General features: G+C 54.8%; 1 protein-coding gene across 4 annotated transcripts; it reads left to right on the top strand.

The window, feature by feature from the left end:
* On the top strand, positions 1-24,904 carry TP73 (tumor protein p73). Of its 4 annotated transcripts, XM_035557518.1 has the most exons (12): positions 1-39; positions 4,143-4,388; positions 17,789-17,975; positions 18,218-18,333; positions 18,775-18,884; positions 19,107-19,249; positions 19,978-20,066; positions 20,369-20,493; positions 21,174-21,328; positions 21,520-21,652; positions 22,620-22,713; positions 24,584-24,904. In XM_035557518.1, the coding sequence occupies exons 1-12, from the start codon at positions 1-3 to the stop codon at positions 24,902-24,904; spliced, it is 1,758 nt and encodes a 585-aa protein (XP_035413411.1). The 4 variants fall into 4 exon arrangements, with proteins under 4 accessions (XP_035413411.1, XP_035413414.1, XP_035413415.1 ...); XM_035557517.1 differs by lacking the exon at positions 1-39 and having other exon boundaries at positions 4,155-4,388; positions 21,177-21,328; XM_035557521.1 differs by lacking the exons at positions 21,174-21,328; positions 21,520-21,652.
* Positions 24,905-25,048: the final 144 nt, after the last annotated feature.

The following is a 25,048-nucleotide window of genomic DNA, read 5'->3' as shown; positions in this document are numbered from 1 at the left end:
ATGCTGTACATCAGCGACCCGATGCAGCATTATACCACGGTAGGTGCTTCTCTTTGCTAAGGGGTTTTGCCTTGTTGCTCCTTGCCTGGAGTCGTGCCCTGCCGCCGTGGCAGGAGCGTGCTGCGGCCGCGTGCCCTGGCTCTGCTCGCGGAGCCTTCGTGCTGCCGCTGCCCAGGACATGCCGGGGACACGGGGCTCCGGAGGGGCCCACCTCTTGGACCCAGCACTCTCTGCACCGGAGGCAGTCGGCAGCATGAGGAGAATGAGCTGTGCCCACTTGGGATGGTCGCGGCTTCATCGGCTCGGTGCGCGTTTCTCTCGTGTTTTCCCGTGCTGTGCGTTGCAGAGGGTGACTTAAACCTTTTGCGTAAATGGGCACGGGCTCCCTAACCCCTTGTATATGCAAACCGGGGTGTGCCTGCACTGGAGAAACCCGGCTGAAGGCGAAGGGCAGCTGTGAGCATCCCTAGGAGAAAACGCTGCCTGCAGAGCCCGGAGGTGCTTGGCACCTCGAGCCCTGGTTCCCCTCTCAGCAGGGACCTGTCGTGTGCGGGCACTGCAGCTCCTGGCATGTGTCACATCCCCAGGCAGCTTTTCCTTTCATGGCTTAGAGGCTGGAAGGGTAGAGCAGATGAAATAGCACCTGTGCTTACAGGCAGCAGAGTTTCATCCCTGTCCTTAAGAGCTGAGGCTGCTTTCTTAGTCAAAAGGTTTTTGGATCTGCTGTCTGGTGTTCAAAAAACCTTAGATACAGATGCAGTTATAGACAGAAAGGTGTGCCGTTGCACTTCCCAAGCAGGAGTTATTTCATTTCTCCTTTTTGTCTTATGTGAATAGTAGAAGCATGTATGTACTGGGTTCTTTGTAATGCTGCTGCTTGGGATGCCATTACTGCAGCCATGTGGATATTTATATAGGTGTGTGTATGAACACACATACATATATTTGCATATATACACACACAAGCACTGCGTTGGATTTGTTGACATACATACACACAAACACCCATGCTTGGATTGGCCTGCTAAGAGAATGTTTCCAAAATTTACTCAGTCTTAAAAGACGAGTTAGTCATTTACTCACTTGGCTCTGCGTATCCCTGCCGGGTATCTGCGGGCTTCGCCTGTTGCTTTGTAACCAAAATGTACCATGAGCCAGATAGACTAGTGAGACTGCTTATAAAAACCCCATAAAACATGCAGAGGAATAGTAGTAATTGGGGTGAAAAAGGCTTAAGGAGATCTTCTAATCAGCAAAAGCTGGCTCTCCCACCTTTGTATAGCCCGAGCATCAGCTGACTCAAATGAACCCGATTCACTTAGTTCAGGAGATAAATTTTCTAGGAGAAAGCACTCTTGTGTCATACATCTTCACTTTAACCAAAATTAACTAGAACACTGCAGTTGAGGACAATGGCCTAAGTTGGCCCCTTTCTCCAGCTGCCCTTCCCGCTGCACGTTTCCAGCCATTCTTCCTGCCATTTCCAGGGGAGGCCTTACGTCTCTACGCTGCAGCTCCAGAGTGCTAGCTCCCGAGCAGCAGGCATCGCCAGGAGGCAAAAAGCTTCCTGTTTATTTCCCATTTCAACAGGATATGAGTAACTGGGACGGCACCCGCTCCTGAGCTGCCTGGCGGTGCGAACCCAGCCTGCTTTTGTCTGGCTATGTCCATGCGTGTGCAGTGTCAGTGCTAAAAGTCGGCTTGTTTGCTCGTCGAGGGAAGTGCACTTTCTCCCTGTTCATTCCTAAAAAACCGCCCGTGGCTGGGTACAGGGTGTGTGCTCCGCGGGTTCCCTGCAGCCCTTCCATGTCCCGGTCACTGCAGGAGAACAAAACGGTTCAATCTCAATTGCCACGGGTTATTCGGGCTGCGGTTTCGCAGTGCTCCCCTAAAAAATAACAATCCTTTTTCCTCTTGTGTTTCTCCGCCGGTGCGAAGTGCCTCACACCTCCCAGCCCCGCCGAGTGTCACCGGTCACCAGGGCTGCCCCGTCCCTGGGGTCCTGCTGACAGCCGGCTGCGGCGGGGCAGGCTCCCAGCTGGGTGGCAGCGGCTCTCCACGGGCACTTTTAATTCCCATTTTGCTGAAGTTTCTTGTAAATTTTTCTCCAGGTTAAGTCTGGGATTGTGGAAAGCCCGGATGGGCGTTGTGTATCGTTAGCAGGGCTATTTATAGAGCAGCGAGGAGGAATAGAGGGGTTTATGCACATGTTTTTAGGGGAGAAAAAGGCTGTATTTGTAAAAGCATGTCGGATCTTGTTCAGCATTCCTCCAGTTAGTCACAGACTCCAACGACCTTGCGAGAGATGCAGACAACAGGAGAACTTTCCTGGAGAAGGCTGATTGCGTTTAAGCCATTATACATCGTACGCATTTGGGTGAGGTTTGGATCCCAAGTCAAAACACGTCTCTTGATTCCTAAGTTGTGAGCCTCGCAGCCCGGCAGCCTTCCGAGGGAAAAGGCAGATCACCGAGCCTGCTGCTCGTGGCCAGGGGAGGGCTGACAAGCATCGCTGCCTTCTGGTGACTCCCGGCTTCCCAGGGCTGCCCTCGGTGGTGCTCAGCAGCCGGGGGACAGCCCTTGAGCAATTCGGGGATTGCAGATTTGGGGGAAAACCATTCTACCTGCTTGGCGAAGCAGCTAACTTTGGGATTTTTTTTTCTGAATTTTGAGTATTAGTTTACCTGTCTACCACAGAAAAAGGAAAAAAAAAGGTCTGATTTTCAGATGAAAGGTTAAGGCCGTTTTAGCCACGCTAATTTTGAGAATGTCCTTTGCTGAGGCTACACCTGCAGATAAAAGAGCTGCCAGCTTTTTACTGGAAATATCTGATGATAATTGTTCAGAAGATGAATAAGAATAAAAATAAAAAGTAAAAAGCCAGGTTTTGGCCCAGCGTGCATGGAACAAGAGCCAGTAGATGTGTAAATAGGTAAGTTTGCTCTGTGACCTTATTTGCAGTGTGCTGCATCACAGCCATGCACTTTGTAGGTTTGAGGTTTTCCCCAAATTAAACTTGCATCAGTGAAAGCCACTAAAAGCAAACACCCCAGCTATGAAATGAATTACACAAACCACCATTCAGAGCTCCTTCTTCATATTCGTGGCAGGGAAATCCTTCCAGAAACGGTGCGCACATGCACATGCACGGGAAGTGAATGAATGCAGAAAGTATGTCTGGATAACAGGTCGGATTTTCAGAAATGCGATGGGAACGATCTGTTGGCAAAGAAGGTGGCTGCTCAGAGGTTTTAGGTACCGAGCAGCTCGGGCGGGCAGTGCCACCACGCAGGGCTCTGCAGAGGCTGAGCTGCTCGCAGGGTCCAGCTGGAGGCATCCGGGGGCTAGCGCCGGGTGCCAGAGCCGTGCAGGCGATTCACAGCACCACGAAGCTCCGGCTACTGGGGCAGGGCATCTCCTTCCCGCTGCAGGAGCGAGGTCTTCGCTCGGGGCAGCCGGCATCCCGCATCCCAGACGGAGCCCAGCAGCTCCCAGTGGCTCCCAGCAGCGCTGAGGGACCCTCGGTTCCCTGCTGCCCTGCGTGAGCTCTGGCCCTGCTTTGTGGGGCATGGTTTTGGCTGGTGTTACTGCAGTGGAGGTGCGGCACTGAGCAGTCCTTTACTGGAAACGTGTAACCTTGATGGGTCTGGTGAGGTTCCGGAAACCTCTGAGAACCTGCTTAACTTTGGGGACAAAAAGAGCCTTTCTGTTGTCCATGCCTAGCAGAATTCATAGTGCAACGGTCATCGTCCCCCCCCCCCCCCCTCGGTGCAACAGGACATTGCTCCTATCCTAGCAAAACCCCAAAAACGCATGCCTGCTCCCTGCTAACAAAAAAGTTATCTGCAGCCAAACGTGCGAGAAATCCGGGGATCTCGGCGTCTGGCTGCCTCCAGTGAGGATGAGGCTGGTAGAAGGGGGTGACTTACATGCATTAGGTTCATCCTTTACACAAGTGGTGACCTGTTTAAAAACCACTCCGACCCAGAACAGCTCCCCTGGCTGGCTTCCCCGCACGCTGGCCCTTTAAGGAGGCTGTAACAGGACACCCGAAGTCCTGAAGAAGTGCAGCTGAGGTTTCCATGTCTCTAAACTGGCTGGTGTTTTCTTTTTTTCCCTCCTCCCCTTTTCCCTTCCTCCAGTCCCAGTTTAATTTGCTCAACAACAGCATGGATCAGAGCATCGGCAGCAGAGCAGCCTCCACCAGCCCCTACAGCTCCGAGCACACCTCCAATGTCCCCACGCACTCGCCCTACTCGCAGCCCAGCTCAACCTTCGACGCCATGTCCCCAGCTCCCGTCATCCCCTCCAACACTGACTACCCGGGTCCCCACCACTTCGAGGTGACCTTCCAGCAATCCAGCACAGCCAAGTCGGCCACCTGGACAGTAAGTTGCATGTCTTCTTCACTCCCCTGGAGAGATGCTTGCTGCTCCAGGTTGCGTTTTCGGCCAGCCTGCCGCAGACACGTGAGTGCGTGCCCGGGTGCTGTTTCGCGGCGGGATGCACAGGGCACACTGGCTCGTGCACAGCCTAAAACGCGGGGGCTCTGCCTGCACAGGTGACCCTGAAAAGCAAAGCGTGCAGGAAACATCAGGGCTCGCTTTTAAGCTGGTTTTCGTTTGTTTTCCCAAACGGATCGTTAAACGCGGTGATTGAATATAACCGCCGGTGCAGGAATTCCCTAAAGTGAGGATAAATGTCCATAAAAATCACAAAGCTGGAAAAATGCACAGGGAGAAGTGCCTGGCGCGTTCTCGTGGCAATTCCCGACACATTTTCCAGCAACTGCTGTCAGAGGTGAGGCAGGAGGTGAGCTGGACCTTTGCTGTGATCTGCTGGGGCCATTCTTAGCTTTGTCTTAAGTTCTTGCTTTTCATGTATAGTCCCCTTTCATCCTGTATCAGAAGAGTAACTCAATCTCTGGAAGTCACAACAAAATAACAACGTAGGTTTTTAACCACAAAGGGATGGCTGCACAGCATCACGCGCCTGCGATGTGGGCTCAGCACCTTGGTACTTTGGAGCTGAAGCACAGCTTTGGGCCAAAAGTCCTCCCCCATGTCCACAGCCAGGCAGGGGAGTCCTCTGCACCGATCAAGAATTAGCCTGAGCGTAGGACAGCTGTTTTTGTGGAAAAAAAGTCATGAAGTCCTGCTCCCGGTTTTGTGTAATGCTGTCTGTATTTTTAACAGCAGCACTTGCAGCTGTTACCAGAGGCATTTCTGCCATGGAGGTTTCCCTGCCATGCGGTGAGCACCTTTAGCCCTCCTCACTGCCACCTGAACGCCTACAAGAGCTCCTCGTGGGCATGCCTGTGGCGGGCGTTTGTGCTCCTTAGGGAACGTTTCGGAGCAGAGAGGCTGAGATGAGACAAGTGACACAAAGAGGGAGCGACCGGGTTTCCTCCGAGGCTGTCATTTGACATTATGGTGAGACAGGCAGAACCCACCAGGAGCGACGCGTCAGCTCAAGGTGCGATAACGACTTTTATTTTTGGAAGCTGATGTGTTTAATTGCTAAGAAAGTCCTTTCCGTGGAAAATAGGAAGTGTCTTGGGATGCTTTAGTGCAGGGACGCGGCGAGCTCACTGCCGTGTGGGTGCTGGCACAGCACTGGGACTTGTGCCCACGGAGCATACGGATGGGATGGGACGGGACGGGACGGGACAGCCTGCAGCAGCCTCCTCAGCGCTGTGTCCGTCCTTCCTGTGAAACCAGGAGCTGGCCTGGGCAAGAGGAGCCCCGTGTCGGGGTGCTGCCCGCCCCCAGTGCTGCAGGGACGGTGACACCGCTCCCTGCACTCAGCGTAGGTACCCCCGGGCAGGGTGAGGAGTCCCTGCCTCCCCCCCCAGGGGACGGCAGAGCGGAGCAGCGCAGCACCGCGCTGACAGCTCGGCTCGCTGCGGCAGCCACGTCTCCAGCAAGCTGTCAGCGAACCGGCACTTGAATTCAGCCGAGGTTGCGGCTTCACTGCAGACTTGTGCTGGCCCGTGGCTAGGACGAGCACCATGGTTAGATACAGCTTGCCCTCCTGGAAGTGGTTGGTCCATCACTTTTTTCAGTCTTTCCTTGCAAGCTGTTGCTAAAGGATGCATTTGTTAGGTCTGAAGGTCTTCAGGGTAGGACGTGGCTCCATCCCACTCGTACCCGTGTTGGGGGATAGCTCCTGCCAGTTAAGTGTAAAGCTGCACAGGAAAAGAGGTGTTCAAAAGAGGTATTCCCATGCCTCAAAACCTCAAAACCACAGAGGCATCCAGAGAGAGGAGCAGCCACGAGCCAGGACATCCTGCTGAACCACTCGGGGTGATGCCAGCCGTGATGGGTAAAGACCCAAAGGAGACAGTTGTGCTCCTTGGTGTGGGTTTGGAAAGCAGAACATCGGAATGGAAACCAAACACACACCACTGCAGTGTCTCACCCGGCTGTCCTGATGTGGAGGGAAAAGACAGGGAAATGTCGTGTGCTTGCTTGCTACTGTCCCTGGCTGGACAGGCTAGAGAGGCAGCTGGGGGATGCAGCGGGCACGTCTGTGGGGCTGGGGCAGGCTGGGCACTGCAGGATTCCCCTGGGCAGCGCTGTCAACAGGATAGGTTCATGCATGCCAAAATATGGAGGGTGCACCTATTGAAAATACACCTTGCTCGCCTTTAACGTAGTAGGAAGACCCTTCCCTTATCCCAGACAAGGTGCATTGCAACTGCAGGAAGTAAATTGAAAAAGCCACGGAGGTCTTTTTGCCTGGTTGTCCCCAAAACGGCAAAGGAGGGAGCAGCAAGAGGCTTCCTGAGCTGGTCCCACGCAGTTAGCAAGCCTGTGACAGCACCTCTCCCTCGCTGGAGCCATCCTCAGTGGTGATGCCGCGTCCTGCTGGTGGCTGCATCCCAGCCTGCGAGTGCCCCAGCGCTCCTGGGATGCGCTGGGAGGAGAGGGTGCGGCAGGTCCTGGTTCAGCTGCTGAAGCCTGCGCTGGGCATCACCTGCACAGCGCTAACTCCTGTCCAAAGCCTTGTCACGAGCACAGGGAGCTCTGCAGACAAGAAGTGGTTGGGAACCAGGGTCTTTGACTCTTGCTGAACGTAGCCCAGCCTGTCTGAGCATCGCCCTGCACTGCCTGCGATCCCGTAGCTGCTGTGTCCTGCTGGGAGCTGTGCTGATCAGGAAGGGCTTTTACTTTCAAGCCTTTGCATTAAGATCTCCTTTGGATGTTGGAGCACCCAGTGCTACAATAACCTCGGGGAAGCCCTGGGACACGAGAGATCCTTGGCAAACACGCTGTGGGCAGCCGTACGTGCCCCGCAGAGGATGCGCCCCACGAGCCAGCACCAGGAGCTGACATTTCTGAGTCCCAACCTAGCTTTCACTGCACCACTGCTGAGCCTCACGGCGAGCAGGAGGGCCAGCAGTGCCTTGCACCCAGGAGAGCGTGGGGGATGCTTGGTTTGAGACAGCGGCACCGCAGGACCTCCCTAGGACCGCAGACTGCCCGGCTCCCTGAGGGCGCTGCCTGCCCGAGGTCCTGCTGCGCTGACGGTCAGATTTGCTCCCACTCCTGTCCCAGCCGTGCCGCTGTATATTTGTGCTGGAAGAGAGGGCTGCTTCCTTCCTCCCTCTCAGCTCAAAATCTGCACTGAAACTGCCGTCTGAAGAATCCATCCTGGTTGAAAGCAGGGACGAATTCAGCAAAACATCATACGTTATATATTGCCCATCAGTCAGTATACAAATACTGATGTTTGTATGCAGTGTGATTCTCCGCGTAAGTTGTGAACATGAATACAGAGGCATGCAAGGAAGAACGGGAAAGCTGTTAGGAAATACAGGTACCTGGCAATGAAAGCTAAAACTTGTGGTCAGTAGGACCGGGGACAGTGACACCGGACAGCTCAGTAATGGCCCAATCCTTGCCAAGAGTAGCTGAATTAACAATCCTGGTGTGATAAAGGACGTGCGTGGTTTGCACATGGAAAGAAAAAGCGGTAAAATACATTTGCTATTTCATTGGTAGCTAAGGAAGCCTCATGGCTTCTGAATATTTTAAGACTCACTGCACCAAATGATGCACACTAAGAAAGCTCCAAGCCACAAATTTCCCTGCACGGCTTTGTCCCACATCATTTCAGAGCCCCGGGGAGCAATCCACCATGAGAGCAAGGCTTTGTCAGACCAGCAGCTCCAGCAGCCTCTTGCAATATTGGGCTGAATCGTTGACAGTCCAGCCAAAAAAGAACTGGCGGAGCACAGGCAATGCCAAACCAAGTAATTCAGTGTAAACAGCCTTGTCAAAAGATTTGACATGTTTTTTTGATACAATCATAGCATGTAGCCTAACAGACTCCTATTTCTGAAGGGTTTAGCCTGAATCCCTCCGGAGGATATTCCTCTGGGACACTTACAGTTATCCGTCCTCGGATAGCACAGTTCACACCGATGGATAGGTCACCGCTGGAAAAGGGAACGTGGCAGGGAATCACATCCCATATTCTGCGGTCCCATGGAGCCCTACCACGCAGTTACCCGTAGGCTTGGAGACCTGTATGTGCAGCTCAAGCAAACAATGGCAAACAGGTGAGACAAAAACAAGGTGAACGCGGCTCCCACATTTAGGAAGGGAGAATCCTGAGAGCCTAGGGCTCCTGGATGAGAATCCACGTGGACACGAGCTCTCCACGCCGCGGGTGGTCTGGGCAGGACGGTGTCACCGACCGGGAGCGGGGCTGCCTCCAACCACGGCACCCCCGAGACCACGGCCGCAGAGTGTGCGCAGCTCGTGTCCACACCTCAAACAGCCTGTTGACAAAATAGAAAAGGTTTGGGAGGGAGATCCAAAGAAGATGAAAGATTTGGAACGGATGCCTTGTAGGGAGATACCGTACGGCATAAAAGGTCTCCTAGAGAAGAGTAAGGGTGGCTTGATCGCAGTCTGCAAGTACCTGCACAGGAGATGGTTTCTGATAGCAGACAGCTCTTTAATCTAATAGAGAAAGACATAATGAGATCCAGTGCTTGGAAGCTGAAGCCAGGCAAATTCAGACTAGAAACACGGTGGAAATTTTTTAGCAGTGAGGATAATTAACCATAGGAACAATTTACCAAGGAATGTGGTGGATTCTCCAACTCGTGCAGTATTTAAATTAAGAGTCTACATATCTTTTGAAAGATAAGCTCTACTTCAAGCAGATATTGTTGGCTCCATCCAGGATGAGTAGGCACAGAGCTTAGGCAAACAGTGCAGGAAATCCAACCAGAGGATCAGAATTTGTTCTTTCTAGCCTTAAAAAGGTGAATTTACGAAACGGACAGATGGATAGAGCTGAAGACTTTGAGCATGAATTTGGGGCCCACATTTGCTAGAAACAGCTCTGTTTTTGCAAAAGGATGCCAGGCAGCTGGTGGGCAGGGGGGGTCCTGAGTCCCCGTGCTGGCCCTGACCACCGCATCCAGCCCAGCTTTTGGGAATCGCACCGAACTCTGAAGCGAAGTCACTGTGCTAGCCTGTTCCATACGAAGCCCTCAAGGCTGCCACTGCCTTCATTTTCATTTTTAATGGCCTCTTATCAGCAGAGAGCGAAGAACAGATGCTGAAAATAAGGTTTTCGAAGCCCCCCTCCAGCAGGCTGTGCCGATGGGGCTGGGAGGAGGACAGGGAGCTGGGGCTGTGCAAGACGAGGCACGCCGGCAGCCTGCCTGTTTGTTGGAAGCTATCAGGGCTCTCGGTTCCCCGGAGCTGCCCGTACATGCAAGAGCCGCGAGCCGATCTTGGCTGTTTTCTCGCAGGCAGCCCCTCGCCACGCCGGCCAGCTGGTAACTGATAGATAATTAGTATTTTTCTCAAGTCTGCTTTGAGGTGGATCAGCGCGCCCTCCCCTTTAAAATACTCGCAGAAGCGTTAATGGGGTCTTTGGCCTCCTGTGGCCTGGCTGCAAAGGGGCAAGGCCTCGGTGCTGGCAGCTGGGGGCTTGTCCTGCTGCAAGAGGGGGACGAGCCCCACGCTACGCAGGGAACGGGGCGCCCCTTACCCCAGTGAGTGCGCACGGTGGTGCCCAGGCCACGTACAGCATCGTGCCTGCTGCTCCGGGGCACCAAGAGCCGGTGATGGAAAGGCTCCGTGGCTGGAGAGGGTCAGAGGCAAGGTGAGGAAGCCCTGCTACCACAGATGTCATTGAGCAACTACTCAAAGCAAACCAGTCGGCATCCCGTGCTCGGCCCCCGGGAGGGCTTGGCTGGCCCCGTTCCGGTGGTTCCATAAATATTGCACTGGGAGACAGGGAGCTGAAATGGTTCCTCTGATGTAGCTGAAAGGGGAGGATGGAAACAACTGGTGTCGTTGGAGGGAGGTTCTCCTTGCTGGTTGCTCTCTGAAGTACGTTGAGATAGGCAGCTGTAAAGAGGAGGAGGAAATCTTCAGGAGAATCTGTAGAAATTGCTTCAAACTCTGGCAGCTTACCACATTTTCGAGAGTATCTGTACAACAGCAGTAGCCTAGAAATGAACGAGGGCACGCGTAGCTCGGTGCTCTCCATCTGAGCCATAAACATCTTTGTTTTTATGTGAGTAGCTGTGCAGAAGAGCATGGGTATTTTGGCATGCCAGAAATAGGAAAGCAACCTCAGCATCAGCCTGCTCCAAAGCCATTGAAGCCAGCCCACTGGAGGCTTTCCATGAGCCTTTGCAGGGCGTGGATGAGGCTCCAGGAGCTCCAGACACAATGGAATTAAGAAAAAAGGCGAAGGAATTTGGTGTGCGATGTTCCAACACGATCACACTATCAGCCCCACTATCTTGAACGTGCATGGTATGCACAGGTCAAGGGAACGACTTGCTGGCAGCCGCCTCTCCAGCGGGAAGGTAGCGCTGTCCCACGGGGACGGCTGGGAAGTGAGAGGGGACGGGGACATGCTGCGGTGAGGCAGCAGCAGTGGCTTTGGCCAGCTCCCTCCTGGTCTGCCAGGAGCCCAGCTAGGCACTGGCACGGAGGAGGACACCTCCCGGGCAGCTGTGCCACCTCGAGCACAGCTGGTGGGGACCCACGGAGCTCTGTGAAGAGCCGGTACCCAACGGCTGCACCTGCAAGGCTGCTTGGGGCCCTCTTTGTCCAGGCACCTTCTCGGGCTGGCTGCCTGGAGGAGGAGATGCCGTGCGGGGCTGGGCACCGCAGCAGTTCCTGGGCCGCTCCCGTGTGCGCGCGCCCAGAGGAGCCAGCACCAGACCCTGGAGGAGACGGCTCCACGCGGGCTCGCCTTCCCTTCCTCCCTGGCTCTCTCCCACGTCCAGTCTTCATAACGCAGCATGAAATAGCCGAGCTGGTAGATTTCTGGTCTCCTTTTTGCATGATGCTGAGCTCCGGTGCAGGCTTGGTCAGAGGACCCAAGTACCCAGATGCGTAGAGGAGGCAGACTTACTAGAAACGATTAAAAAATCCCCCAGTGCGCCAGCGCTGGCTGCTGAGGCAGTGACTAAGAAAGGCAGTGATCCCGGCTGGCAGTTATTTTAGGGAGGTACGCACCAGGGAAGGAAGGGAGAGGAGTCCTTTGGGGGTGAACCAAGGGATTTTAATTAGGAGTAGCAGCACGATAATGAAGGTAGAAGAACGCTGGGGCTCTGCAGGCACCTGGAGAAAAGCCCAGGTCCCGTCACCGTGCCACAGGGACACGCAGGCAGGTGGGTGCTGTCGCAGCCCCTTACAGCCACCCCCGGCACAGCACCTCCATGCTGAGCCCCGATGTGTCCGGCACCCGTGGGGGCTTTCCTCTTTGGCACCGGTGATGCTCTGGACGTATGCGAACCCTAGCTCATAGCAAACGAGCAGCGAGGTCACGCCGGGAGGAATTTCCAACTCAGTGAGAAGTTGTATAGGCTAGTGATTAAAAAATGGTTATTAAAAAAAATTAGAAAGGGAAAAATAAGCCCTGCAGTCGGCATGTCTTCCAGGATCTGTCGTAACAGATTCGTCCGAGCCGGTTAACGGTATTTGCGGTTTGCAAGATGCTACATGTCTGGGGAAGATGACAGACACATTATTATCACCTCTCCACTGCGATCTGTCCAAACCTGTCCCAGGATGCAGCTCCGCAGCTGCTTGCTAGGGAGTGCAAGGAAATTAGCAGCCGGAGGCAGCACTTTTCTTCTCTCTCTCTTGCCAGGCTAGTGGCTTTATTGGGATCCATTGACTGCAGTCCTGGACACGTCTTGAGTAGAGCTAATGAGGAGAGTGGAATGTAAAGGAGGAGGAGGAGAAGGCTGGTAGGGAGGAGGGGGGAGGATTTGTGGAAAAAGTAATTGTTGAGCAAATCATTTCCTTCAAGAGAGAAAGGAGGACTTGGCTGCAGCCCTCCCGAAGCAGGCAAGTCTAGACGCTTCGGTGTCAACAGTTGAAGATAAATAAGATTTTATCAGCTCCGAATCTGTTGGGACACATCCTCCTAGCGGTTCTGCTGCCCTGGGAGGAGCGCAGGCAGATGGACTTCTCTGCTAGGTCTCTCCACGCAGAAGGTTCAGGCTATTTCTTGAGTGAGGCTCTTAGCATACACGGGGAAAACACACCTCTCCCGTCTCGTGTACTGCGTGGTAGCTGCAGGTCCAAGCAGGGCACTGGCCTCTTCCAGAGCGGGTCTGGGATGTTTGCAGGGGTGAACGGACAGGAATCTGAAGACTTAATTCAGTGCCGTTTCACAGCTGCCACCGCATTAGTCTCCCTGAATTTCTGTGGGGCATGAGGTCCCCTGAACCTTGTAGCGCACAAAACATTTCCTTGGATGCAGTGGCAATGGTACCGAGATAACTGCTGGAAAGGAGAACTGAGGGGTCTCCACAGGGGCCGATTACACCGCGGGGCTTCATCACTCCGGCGTGTTTGTGTCCCATTGTGTTCAGCGTGGATACAGCAGGGTCTCAGTCTCACCCAAGAGCAGCTGCGTTTCAAACACAGGGGTGAAACAAGTCCCATCCAGAGACCCTTTGGGATAGCAAGTCCCTAGAAAAACAGAGGTTCGTGCTGATGAACTGCTGGCATTTAAATAATTTTGCTTTTCCGTTAATTCTTACTGCTCTGGACTTGCACTACAAGACATTACAGTGGCAGGGAAGAAGCAGCAGCAGGTGCCGTTGTATTTCCACTGCAGCAAACAAGGGTATGCGGACACCGGGAGCCCCGTGACTGTAGGAAGAAAACAGGCACGTACATCCTGCAGGTTTATGGAAGCTTAGGGCAGGCTGCTCCTGTTTGCTGTTTGTACTGTGCTGTCAGCCACAAGCCACACTGCGGTGAACCTGTTGTGCTCCGCAGACGTACGGTAACAGGCAGCCCGACGTCTGTCTGCGCACAGAGGTGACACAAAAAGAGCTGGAAGAACAATACCGACGGTCCGAAGCACAGACCGGGAACTGGAGGCACAGGAAGGAGGTGCCCAGAGGCAGAACAGACTCAGACTTGTGTAGGTGTGGGAGAAGTCTCAGGATCGACATCTTTCAGCCTTGCTGCACCAGCACTGGTGACGCTGGGGACTGCACTCGGGCGTCCCCGGGGTGCTGCTCCCGGCCGAGGCTCTGACACCGCCCCGCAGACACAGCCCCGGCCGCGCTCGCTTCCCACATACCAGGGACAGCTCCTCTGGCCGGGGGCCAAGGAGTTTCTGCAGCACGCTCCCACCCCACCGCAGGAACCTCTGCTCCTGGGGGCGCAGCCCGGCCTGGGACAGCAACGGGAGCTTTTTACGCATGGGCGAGAGCAGAAGTCGTGGCTGCTGCCAGCTTGCAAAGCTGTGAACAAACAGGCAGGACACGAGGGAGCAGCCAGAGGCTTGCCCTTCACCCAGATCGCAGAGAAGTGGCCATGGCAAAAAGAAGCCTGTGAAGCATCAAGGTGACGGCACCAGTCCATGCGATAAATGCTGGTATTTCGGTCTCCTGGGTTCGGCTTTTCGCTTTGCAACCGCCCTGTTTTGCACTTGAGGAAGGCTCAGCACCTTTCTGTGCTCTCTGTAAGCCAGGTGCACGCACTTCAGCTGCGGCTCATGAAGCACCAGGTACTCAAAGCCATTACATAGCACAAGCCTGCACATAAATCACCTGTGCTGGATTATTGGTGATAGATTAGCAACTACAGATTACCAGAGAGCAGCAGAGGCACCTGTTTGCCTCTCTGCTTGGAGCCTGAACAGGACATGCATTTTGCTGTCCCTTAGGGAGAGCGCACATTGCTCTTCTTGGCTGAAAATACGGCCTGGGATGGAAAATGTGGCTGGAAATATACTCTGGGGATGTAGAGTCTCTGGATTGTAAACACACAATGAAACGTAATGCTCAGTCCCATGGTGGCCATGAACAAGCTGGGGCTGCAGGACGGGGAGCGCTTTGCTCCAGCAGCTGCAGAGCGTGCAGGGGGCCCACGTGCTGCCGCGCTCAGCCTGCGCTGTGGGCACAGGCTCACGGGACGCAGCCCTGATCCTTCTTGCCCAGAGTTATCAGCATGGAGTTCCTTAAAAGAATAGTTTGTTATTGTTGAAGGATCTTTGAAGGCAATCCTGGAGCTGTTAAGACATGATAAGGTTATCAGCGGAGGCATGCCTGTGTTGAGCGGCAGCCTTTCTCCCTGCGGGGCAATCGCTGTGCTATTTAACAGAGATTTATCCATGTCATAACATGGTATAATGAGAGAATTTGTTACCAAAGAGTTTGCCATAATGCACCTCTGCTCCTCCAGAGCAGTTTTATTTCCCAGGCATGTTGAGGACTGCCCGGGAATGTCTACATGAAAGGATCCTTTGACAGGAGTTGTCAGTATTTTAACACCTGGCAAGGAAGAGCCCCCTCCAAATAACCCTTGTTTTGCCATGGCGTCTCCTCAAAATGGGAGTGCTGAATCCTGAGTGCACCCCCGAGAGCAGGTTACGTGGGCTAAAGCTTCTCTTCCACCCGGAGAGAGGGGACCCAGGGTGCTGCAAGGGAGCCGCGTTCTCCATCTCGGCACAATCCCTGGTGGTACACAGGGAGCTGATCCGACCCTGGAGTCACTGTGTAGTCAGAGTTAGCTGGAATCCAAGCAAAACGTAGGGGTTTTGGTGAAAGGCACTGTTACCGAGCATCTTCTGTCTGCTGGCAAGTCTGTATCCCTCAGATAATCAGGGTTTATTCTTGCTGCAGGTTCAGCTTCGTGTCACATCTCCACATCACTGACAGCCTCCAGCAGCCACAGCATCCTCCTGCTCTGCCTCCTCTGCCCTGCAGCTTGCTGTGCTGGCGTTGTCGTCTTGCTGGAAACGTGCTGCACCTCTGCCAGGCTCCCGTTCTGCCAGAACGGGCCCCAAATACCCTCGTACCCTGCGTGCAAGCTGCTTTGCTTGCTGCAGAGCCCCAGTGCCCCCTGCTTCAGGGCAGGTCTTGTGCCATGGGGAAAGCACAGCGGCCGTCACGCCGCACCTCGCTGGCAGCAGGAGCCTCGCTAGCCTTTGCACACCTGTATTTTGATGGCTCAGGACAAGCTTTAACATCCTCACAAATATTCTGCACGGTGGTATTTTTTTGGCATAAAGCGAGTGTTGTGGGGATGAGATAAAACCCTCTGAGCAGAGACATGCCCTGCCATGCAGGAACTAGCTGTGCTCCGTGCAGCAGGGGTGGGCTCTCGCACAGCAAACACATTCCTTGGGAGATGGAAAACAGCATGGCACTGGCAAGGCGGAAGGGAACCGCATCTCCTCGCACGTGTGCCCCAGACACACGTTTACAGGAAGGCAAGGAGTTGGGATGAGTTGTGCCCTCCCCGCCCCTGCTCAGCCTGCAGCTCCCTCCCGCCCCGGTGGGCGCTGAAACCTCTCCTGGCTGGGACAGCCACTTGCCACTTGACCCCGTGGGGACCCAAATCGCCCCAAGAGGTGGCCTGGGACTGTGCACAGGGCGAGCACCAACAGACCCGAGAGCAACCCCACGTTGGGACCCATATCTGTGGGCTGTCCCTACCTTTAAGGGCTCAGAGCCCCCCATGATCTCCGGCTTCCTCCAGCACCAGCAGAGATGTTTCCCCCGCTGCCCTGGGGAGGTTTGGCCTCACAAAGCAGCGCTCCCTTGCTTCTTCTCGTGCTCCATCCCTAGCTCTCACACATGCTGCTACCCCCCTTGGAATTAGGGTGCTGCCTGGTGCCTTTTGTAGGCTCTGCCCTCACAACTCAGCGCACCTGAGCAGGGAGGGCAGGGGGCAGCAGTTAACTCCTTCCCGTGCCAGACGGGGCTGCACCGTGCAGGGACGATCGCTGCTCTTGCAAGAGGAGTTTGTCTCTTGCTGGTGATCGAACAACCCCTGTTGTGTCCACACAAGGAGTGTTCTGGTGCGTAAGACCCATTTCCTACAAAAACACCACTCCAGGGGCGATCCCCAGCTGCTGCCCAGCATCCTCCTCCGGTGCCGGCCCTGGCCCAGCGGCTGCCCCAGCCTGTCCCTTTGTGAGCTGCTGCTATCACTGCAAGTGAAGAATTGAGTCATGGTCAGGAGAAACCCCATTCGGCATCGCACTTGCTAGACATAATCAAACTCTGAGGTTTTGCATAATTAGCTGTAATTCTGTTATGCAATGGTAAGCATAGTTTCCTCAGCCGGCTGGGAAACCCTCCCCTGCGCTGCATCAAGCAGTTGGTTGTGTCTGTGCATTAAAACTGTATGTTTCTAGGGAGAAAAAAGTACTGAGCAAGAAGTTACTGCAGAGACAGCTTCCACACGAGATCCTGTGGCCTCTCCCCGACACGCACAGGGGATGCGTGGCAGCAGGGCAGGGACCTGCTGCGCGGCGTCACAGCAGCACGGGCAGTGCCGCTGCGGTTCCTCCCCCGGCACGCAGGGAATCTTCGCGCTGGCACAGCACCCCCGGAGTGGTTACGATACAATAGGCAGTAATTGGTTTTGTAACAAGCCATTATTTTAATTTTCTGGGCTGCTGCCACGTTGGCGGTTCACTCGGAGCATTCAGCAGGCAGACGGTGGCTGGATCCGAAGGGCTGCGGCGAAACAAGCGCTGCCTGGGCGCGGGGCGAGGTGCTGCAGCGCTCTGCCCGCACTGGTGCCTGGCTGGATTTACACCGTAACAGCTTTACACCACGGAAGCAGTGCTTTGTGGCTAGAGGCAAACTCCGCACAGTGCAGAGTGAATTTAATTCCACTTACCAAAAGGACGGAGGACAGCCGTGCGCACTGCGGTTAGCACCGCAGCAGAGCTCACAGTGCCTCTGGCCTGCACATTTCATGGTTGAGCTGGTGGACGGGCACGACAGAGGGGGAAGGAGTGCTGAGAGCAGCTCCTTCAGGGGCTCGGTGCTTCCCGTGTGCCTGTTCGAAGCAGAGCTGGTCCATACAGAGGTTGCTTGAGAGGGCGTGAACTTTGCTCGTGGTACTTCTGGCTGCCTTGCAGGTCTCTCATTCAGACAGACGTTGCCCTGGGAATGCCTGCTGCTCTTCCCTCTCCTGCTGAAAATGTGACTGCTGTCTGCTGGCAGCACCCCTCTGAGGACACCAGGGGAGCTTCCAGCATCCTCGTAGGCTGGGAATTCCCAGTCCCGTTCAGTGAGAAGCCAGCAGCTGAAGAACAAACGCAGGGTGTAGGCGGGTGGCTGGGGCAGGCTCGGCCGCTGTGGGCAGGGCTGGCCAAGCTCGAGCCCTCCGGCAGGGACACGGGTCCCAAGCACACAGCACCCCTCACACGAGGGGCAGCGGACGTCCAGGGATCCTGCTGCCCTTACTACGTGTTCGTGTTTTCCCTTTCCTGCTCCCAAGCTCTGCAGACACAGCTCTCTCTTCCTTTCCAGTACTCCCCCCTGCTGAAGAAACTCTACTGTCAGATCGCCAAGACATGCCCCATCCAGATCAAGGTGTCCACCCCGCCGCCCCCGGGCACCATCATCCGGGCCATGCCCGTCTACAAGAAGGCCGAGCACGTCACAGAGGTGGTGAAACGCTGCCCCAACCACGAGCTGGGCCGAGACTTCAACGACGGTGAGTGCTGGCATCGCCCCCGCGGGGAGCAGCCCCAGCCCCGGCCGGCAGGCCCCAAAGCTGGGCAGCCACGTGGCATCACCAGGCCCTGGGACTGCCGGGTCCTGGGTAGCTGGGACCAGCACAAACCCCACAGCCCAGGCTTGCTCACCGTGCTTCTGCACCTGGACGGCGGCCCCTAGGTCTCGGGGGGTTGCTGCAGCTCTCACACGGCTCCTCTGACTCCAGCACTTGCCTTGCAGGCCAGTCAGCCCCAGCCAGCCACCTCATCCGGGTGGAGGGCAACAACCTCTCCCAGTACGTGGACGACCCCGTGACGGGACGGCAGAGCGTGATGGTGCCCTACGAGCCCCCGCAGGTACCCCGCCGGCCCCGGGGGTGGTGGGGAGCAGACCCAGCGCTGGTCCCTGTGCCGAGGGGTGAACCCGCTGGCGGCAGGGCTGCTTTGTAGGAGACAGATCTGTGTCCTGGGCAGGGGGCCTGCTGCAATGGCATGAGGCCACCCCTGCTTGCTCCCAGCTCCCAGAGCAAGCCCAGCTCCTGGGAAGTAGGGTGCAGAGGGAAATCCCTCCCAATCCTGGCCCTCAGAGACCCCACAGCCCTTGCAGAGTCTCCTCTCCCCAGCTGGGACTGTCACCGTCACTGCAGGGCCATGTCACCACCCTTCCCCTCCCTGGGCCCCCACGGTAGCACCCCCCAGGGCTCCTCTGCTCACCCTGCAAAGGCGCTGGGGGCACAGCCCTGCCCAGAGGGCTGCCCCCGGCTCCCTGCTCAGCGTCCGCTCCCCTCTCCCGGGCAGGTGGGCACCGAGTTCACCACCATCCTCTACAACTTCATGTGCAACAGCAGCTGCGTGGGAGGAATGAACAGGAGACCCATCCTCATCATCATCACCCTGGAGATGAGAGAGTAAGTGGCTGTCCCTGCACTGTCCCTGCTGGCGTGGGGGGAGAGGCTGCTTTCTGCTGGCTAGGAAGAGGGTGGGTAGCAGGGCGGGACCCAGCGCGACGCTGGTTTCTCCCCATGCAGCTGAAGCCTTCCTCTGCCCCACACCCAGAAGGACACTGCTGGACTGAGCCCAGCTGAACGTCCCTAGCAGAAATAAATTCATTGGTTTCTCTCTCCTCCCAGTGGCCAAGTCCTAGGAAGGAGGTCGTTTGAGGGACGGATCTGTGCCTGTCCGGGCAGGGACCGGAAGGCCGATGAAGACCATTACCGAGAGCAGCAAGCCCTGAATGAGAGCGCAGCTAAAAACGGCAACGCCAACAAACGCAGTGAGTCCTCTTTTTGGGACAGGGAGGGTGGCTCAGGGCTCTGCTCTATCGCAGTCCCAAGCTCCTAGCCTGCCTTGCTGCTCGGAGGGCTGCAGACCCTTCTGCCTTAGCACCTTTCCCATTACAACCAAAATCACCGTGCTCCAGAAGTTCAGGCCCAAACCTGCACTGGGACATGATGCTTTGATCTTGCTCAACTAAATTTCAAATCCCAGAAGTAGGACCTATTCCCTCCAGAGTGCAATGACATTAGTGCAGAGCTTTCCTGTCCAGATATATTTGTTCTTTGCTATTAGTCTTTTAAAGGGACGTCTTCGATGCCAGAACACAGGTAAACAGCAAGCACCTTGCATGGCTTGAGCCTGAATGCTGCAGGGAAGCAAGGTGTTTTCAGCTGTGTTTGCTCTCCCAGGGACAGCCTACAAACATCCAGGAGAATGGAAATGAGGGAAAAGGGGAATTTTCATCAAAAACACACACAAAAATATCCTAAAGCCACAAGCCCTGAATGAGAGCACACGTTTGGCATGTGTCAAGCTAATTCTCTTAGAAGTGGTTATTTCACTCTTCCCAGTGAAGGCTTGCAAACACTGCAGGGCATTGCTCTGCTCCTGCCCCACGGCTGCGGGCTGCACAACCCCCCCGTGTGCCTGGAGGACACAGCTGTTCCCCCAGCCAGACTTGACTTTCATTTTCCACTAACATTTTTCCTCCTCTTTCCTTTCCAGCGTTCAAACAGAGCCCCCAGGGGATCCCAGCACTGGGGACTGGCATTAAGAAACGGAGACACGGGGAGGAGGAGATGTACTATGTGCCTGTAAGTATCGGTGAGCCGCGGTGGTGAGCAGCTGCCTGCCGTGGCTGGAGGTGCTTTGGGCCCTCTGAGGGAAACCCCTTGGGGACGCGGTCTCAGGAAGGATGGGGCTGCAGGTCTCCCACGTGCCAGCAGGCACGGGGGTTAAGCAAAGAGAGCTAGAGGACAAGAGCATCTGTAAATGCCTGTGTTGTGGGCCCTTGAGTAGTCCCTGGTTGTGGTGACACTGTGCCTGCATGGCTGGGTGAAAAAAGGGTCCACAAGGAAGGTGGCCAGGTGAGACCTGGGCTTGTTCCGTCCTCCAGGTGCGGGGCCGGGAGAACTTCGAGATCCTGATGAAGATAAAGGAGAGCCTGGAGCTGGTGGAGCTGGTCCCGCAGCAGCTGGTTGACTCCTACCGGCAGCAGCAGCAGCAGCTCTTGCAGAGGCAGTAAGTGCCAGCCGGTGCGGCTCTGCAGCGGGCAGCACGGCGCAGGGAGGCTGCGGGGCTGCCCTGGCTCAGCCGTGTGGCTGGGGGAAGCCCTCAGGCAGCCCCCAAACCATCGCGGTGATGAGATGGAAGAAACCTGGGCAGTCTAGTTCTTCCTCAAAACCAAGGGTCTTCCCATGTCTGTGCCTGTAGGTGCCCAGCAGCACCAGTGGCGCTTGGTGAGGGCACCTCCCAGTGCCGACAAACACAGGAGTGATTTCCCAAATGTCTGCCAGGAGATGCCAGGGCTGGGTGCAGAAGCCCATTAAATGCATCTGAGATCTGGTCCCCTGGAGTGGCCTTGCAAGCAGTAGCAGCAACTTACAGGATTATTTACAGGATTCTGGGAAGCATGAGCTACAGTATCGGGTACGAACCCTACTAAGGGGCCTGCCCCCAGTGAATTCTCCATCTGCAGGGGTTTCTGCAGACACACGCGGCTGTTACCTGACAAACACGCAGCCCAGCCAATTCTGCAGTTTGTCCAGGACTGCTCTCCATGCAGACCAGCCTTTCTCAGAGCAACTGCCTGACAGCTCAGCACAGAAGCCTGGTCAGCCCACAGGGAGGTCTGGGGAGAGGCCGGCTGGCTCCTCGCCTCCCTGCTGGACGCTCACCCCTGCCTTCTTTTTCCTGAGCAGGAGTCAGCTGCAGACGCCTTCGTCCTACGGTCCTGTCCTCTCCCCTATGAACAAAGCCCACGGAGGAGGAATCAACAAGCTGCCCTCCGTCAACCAGCTGGTGGGGCAGCCACCGCAGCACAGCTCCAGCTCGGCGCCCAGCCTGGGGCCCATGGGTAAGGTCCCCACCGCGCCCCGAGCTGCGGGGCCGGCAGCTGCGAGGCGCAACGGAGAGACGGCGCTCCCCGCTCGTGGAGGCCGTGCCTGCCCACCCGGCAGTAGGCTCCTCGAGGAGGACAGGGTTGTTCTAAGTATGTGGGTTACGTCTAATTGATCTGTCTGTTGCGTTGACATGGCTGCTGCCTAGGACCCGGAATGCTAAACAGCCACCCCATGCAACCCAACGGAGAAATGAACGGGGGCCACTCGTCCCAGTCCATGGTCTCGGGATCACACTGCACCCCTCCTCCGCCCTACAACCCTGATCCCAGCCTCGTCAGGTAGGAGAGGCATCTGATGCCCTTTTTGTGTTGTCCTCTGATGTTTCTTGCTGTTGTCCCTTACTCTAACCTTCGGATCTGTCTAGCAACTGGTCAACTGGCCACTGGTTCCAACTGAGAAATCACTGCTCATGAAATCACATAGTCCATTCTTCTCATCTCAGAAATCAAAGCCCAGCTACCTACTAGTTAGAAACATCTATTGCCCTCATAGACCTTTGGGTAATCCATCCTTACTTACTTAAAAATCAAATCCACCTGAACAAGAATCTTTTCCTGCATGTCAAACTGCCACGTAGCTTTGTGAACTTCCCCTTCCTCATCAGTGATGTCTGGAACTCAGTCCACGTGGTTTATTTTCCATGAGGAATACGATAACGGGTCTGCAGACACTTTGTAATGTTTGTCTTTAAAAAGAACACAGATGTTTCAACAGACATCCTACCAAGGTTGGGGAGCCTGTACATCCAGTCACCAGTTGCACAGCTGCAGCCCAGCGCTATGTGCAAAGCACCCCTGCACCAGGCATGCCCCCCTCTCCCTCCTCAGCTAGCTCAAGCTCCCTCCAGTTATTCAGTGTAAGTTATTCAGCTGAAGCCTCTGAAGACGAGGAGAGGGAAAAAGAAAAAGAAAGTAATATTTAGAATGAACATAGTCCCATTCTTCATTTTGACATTAATGGAAATTTAGGTCACGCTTTAGACTGCAACAGCCAGAGGAAAAAAAAAAAGGCCAAGCATTCAGAGCATCCCCAAGCGAGTTCCCTCCTACACTCATTTGCCCACATCCCATCTGTACTGCAGGGGTTTGGAAGTGTTGCCAAGGCTGGAGGCAGCAGCAGCTCGCTGCAGTCTCCTCCTGCCTTTTCAATGAGCTGAACACGGTTTGCCACTACAGTGACGGTTGAGAGCACAGCTTATATTCGTGAGAAGTTAATGCCACTTTATTTTCCAAATTTTTTCTGCAGTTTTTTAACAGGATTGGGGTGTCCAAACTGCATCGACTATTTCACCTCACAAGGGTTACAGAATATTTACCATCTGCAGAACCTATCCATAGAGGTAAATGCTTTGGGAAGATCTGTTCTTACCACTTGTTTCTATCAGCTGTTGATCTTAAAAGCGAGGACAAAACTGTTTTAAAGGAAAGGAAAAACTGTGCACCAACCTGTTACAGAATTATGCTCCCCAAGATTTGTGTTTTTCATTTATTCATCCCTTCTAGTCCTTCAGATTTAGCAGTAGCTCAGCTGTTGGTAGCAACCACAATTGTCTGTCCATTGTTTTTTTACAAACTGTCAGAAACGAGGTCTGACAAGCTCACAGGCTAATGGGGAGAAACAAATTAATAACTCAGTGCACTTGTTCTTTCTGGGACATCTGAAAAGAGCTAAATAATCCCCAAACCAGACCTCAAGTAGGTTTTGAAAGGAAAGCTGAGGTACTCGGCAAAATAATCCAAAGCCCTCTGAATCAGCAGAAACACTTCCATTGTATTTTAACGTGTTTTAAATCAGACCTTTAGATCTGATCTGAAGTCTTCCCCTGTTAACACGTAAGACAAAAGAAGGTGAAGAAGGGAGTCAAATGCAGGGTATCTGCGTTGTGGGAACAATTGTTTCAACCCCGGAATGAAATAGCACAGGTTAGGCAAGAGCTGGAATGAAAATAGGGATACATGTGTTAGCTGTACCTGCTCTTTGTGTGTCAGCCCTCCGCTGCTGGGAGGAGAGGAGCTGGCTACTGCAGTTCTTGGCTAAAGCGCAGACTCTCGGTGACGATACTGAGGCTGCTGAGCCTAGGACAGCGTCTAGGCAGGGACTTCCCCATCCGTCAGGGTAACGAGAAGAGAATACTTAAACCCGTGGAGCCATAGCAAGCCCTCTAAATCCTTTTCAGTATTTTGGCCAAGGCAAAGCTTCTGCCCTGATACTGTTTTGCCCCCAAGTGGTTTGTTTGTAGTAGTTATCTTCCACCCAGCAGCTACAATAAAGTAAGAGACCACATTTTGGTGATGCAGCTGTTGAAAACACAATGATTTTTCATTGGTAGCTGGGGCCAGTTGCATAATCCTAGCCTGGTTTTGGACCATTTTCTGAACTAACGCTGTTATTACCTGTGAGCTGTCAAAGGAAACATTTGGTACGGCCAAAACTTTGTATCAGGTTGCTGAACTGTCTGTCCAAGTTGAGATTTGTAATTACTAATTGCATACTCGCTGTCTTCTCCAGTTAACATTCACACAAGTCTCTGTGTTTGGCATTAACACGGTGCTCTGGCAGCTCTCCACTACCAAGGGATTTGTGGTGGTGCAGCCCCCCATTGCTATATGATCGAACTCTCAGCATTACAACCACAGCCTGTAATGCCCGTTAAAGCCCCCTATTGCCTGCATCAGTGGCACAGATGACACAGGAGGGACCCAGACGAGCCCCCATCAGCGGGGCTCAGGGAAAGCACCAAATCCCACAAAGCCACCGAAGCCCACACGCGGTGGCTACCTGGTGCCAGCCCAGCCTCCTGGTCCGGGACCCGAGGAGACGCGGGGGTGGGCAGCCAGGCTCCTGGGTCCGCGCCCCGTGAGCAGACAACGTGCTGCTCCACGTGCTGCTCCGCGACCTGTATCCAATGGGATTCCTCCCATTTTCACTGTAACTTGATGTGAAACAGTGAATGTACAGCACCACCCCCTTGTCCCCAAATAAAACTGTAAGTGGTCAGCTGGCAGTCGGTTACAAGTGAGAAGATGCCCCTCGTGGAAGCACCCCTGGGCTCAGTGCTGTGGCATGGGGAGGGCCAGGACCAGGACCTCGTGCTCGGTCCTGGTGGCCACGTCCCCTCTGAGCCACGAGCCGTGGTCCTGGGGCCCCTTCCTGGCAGTGCTCGCACCTCTGCCACCTGTGGGCACGCCTCAGAATCCTTGTTCTTCCAGGATCTCGGAGCACTGAAGATCCCGGAGCAGTACAGGATGATCATCTGGAGAGGTCTTCAGGAACTCAAGCAGAGCCACGACTACGGGGCCCAGCAGCTCATCCGCTCCAGCAGCAACGCCTCCACCATCTCCATTGGCAGCTCCGGCGAGCTGCAGCGGCAGCGCGTGATGGAGGCCGTGCACTTCCGCGTGCGCCACACCATCACCATCCCGAACCGCGGCGGGGCCGACGAGTGGGCGGACTTTGGCTTTGACCTCCCAGATTGCAAGTCACGCAAACAGTCCATAAAAGAGGAATTCACGGAGGGAGAGATCAACTGAGGGTCTCCGGGGTGCGGCAGTAGGAGACCGGACACAGTAAAAGGAACGGGTGGGGGGGAACCAAACCCCGTATGAAAAATGGGAAAACACTTTCGGCCTTGAGCGTCTGGAAAAGTGTAATTTTGCTGGACAGATGGGAACTCT

Source organism: Cygnus atratus, chromosome 21 (genome assembly GCF_013377495.2).
Source record: "Cygnus atratus isolate AKBS03 ecotype Queensland, Australia chromosome 21, CAtr_DNAZoo_HiC_assembly, whole genome shotgun sequence".
Classification (NCBI taxonomy): Eukaryota; Metazoa; Chordata; class Aves; order Anseriformes; family Anatidae; genus Cygnus; species Cygnus atratus.
This window is presented reverse-complemented; position numbering and strand designations above follow the sequence as displayed.

Bases quoted from the DNA above. Each gene is read 5' to 3' on its own strand.
- TP73 (XM_035557518.1), top strand. From the start codon at position 1: ATGCTGTACATCAGCGACCCGATGCAGCATTATACCACG. The intron at 17,976-18,217 runs GTGAGTGCTGGC...CTTGCCTTGCAG, and splicing joins GGGCCGAGACTTCAACGACG to GCCAGTCAGCCCCAGCCAGC. The intron at 18,885-19,106 runs GTAAGTGGCTGT...CTCTCCTCCCAG, and splicing joins ATCACCCTGGAGATGAGAGA to TGGCCAAGTCCTAGGAAGGA.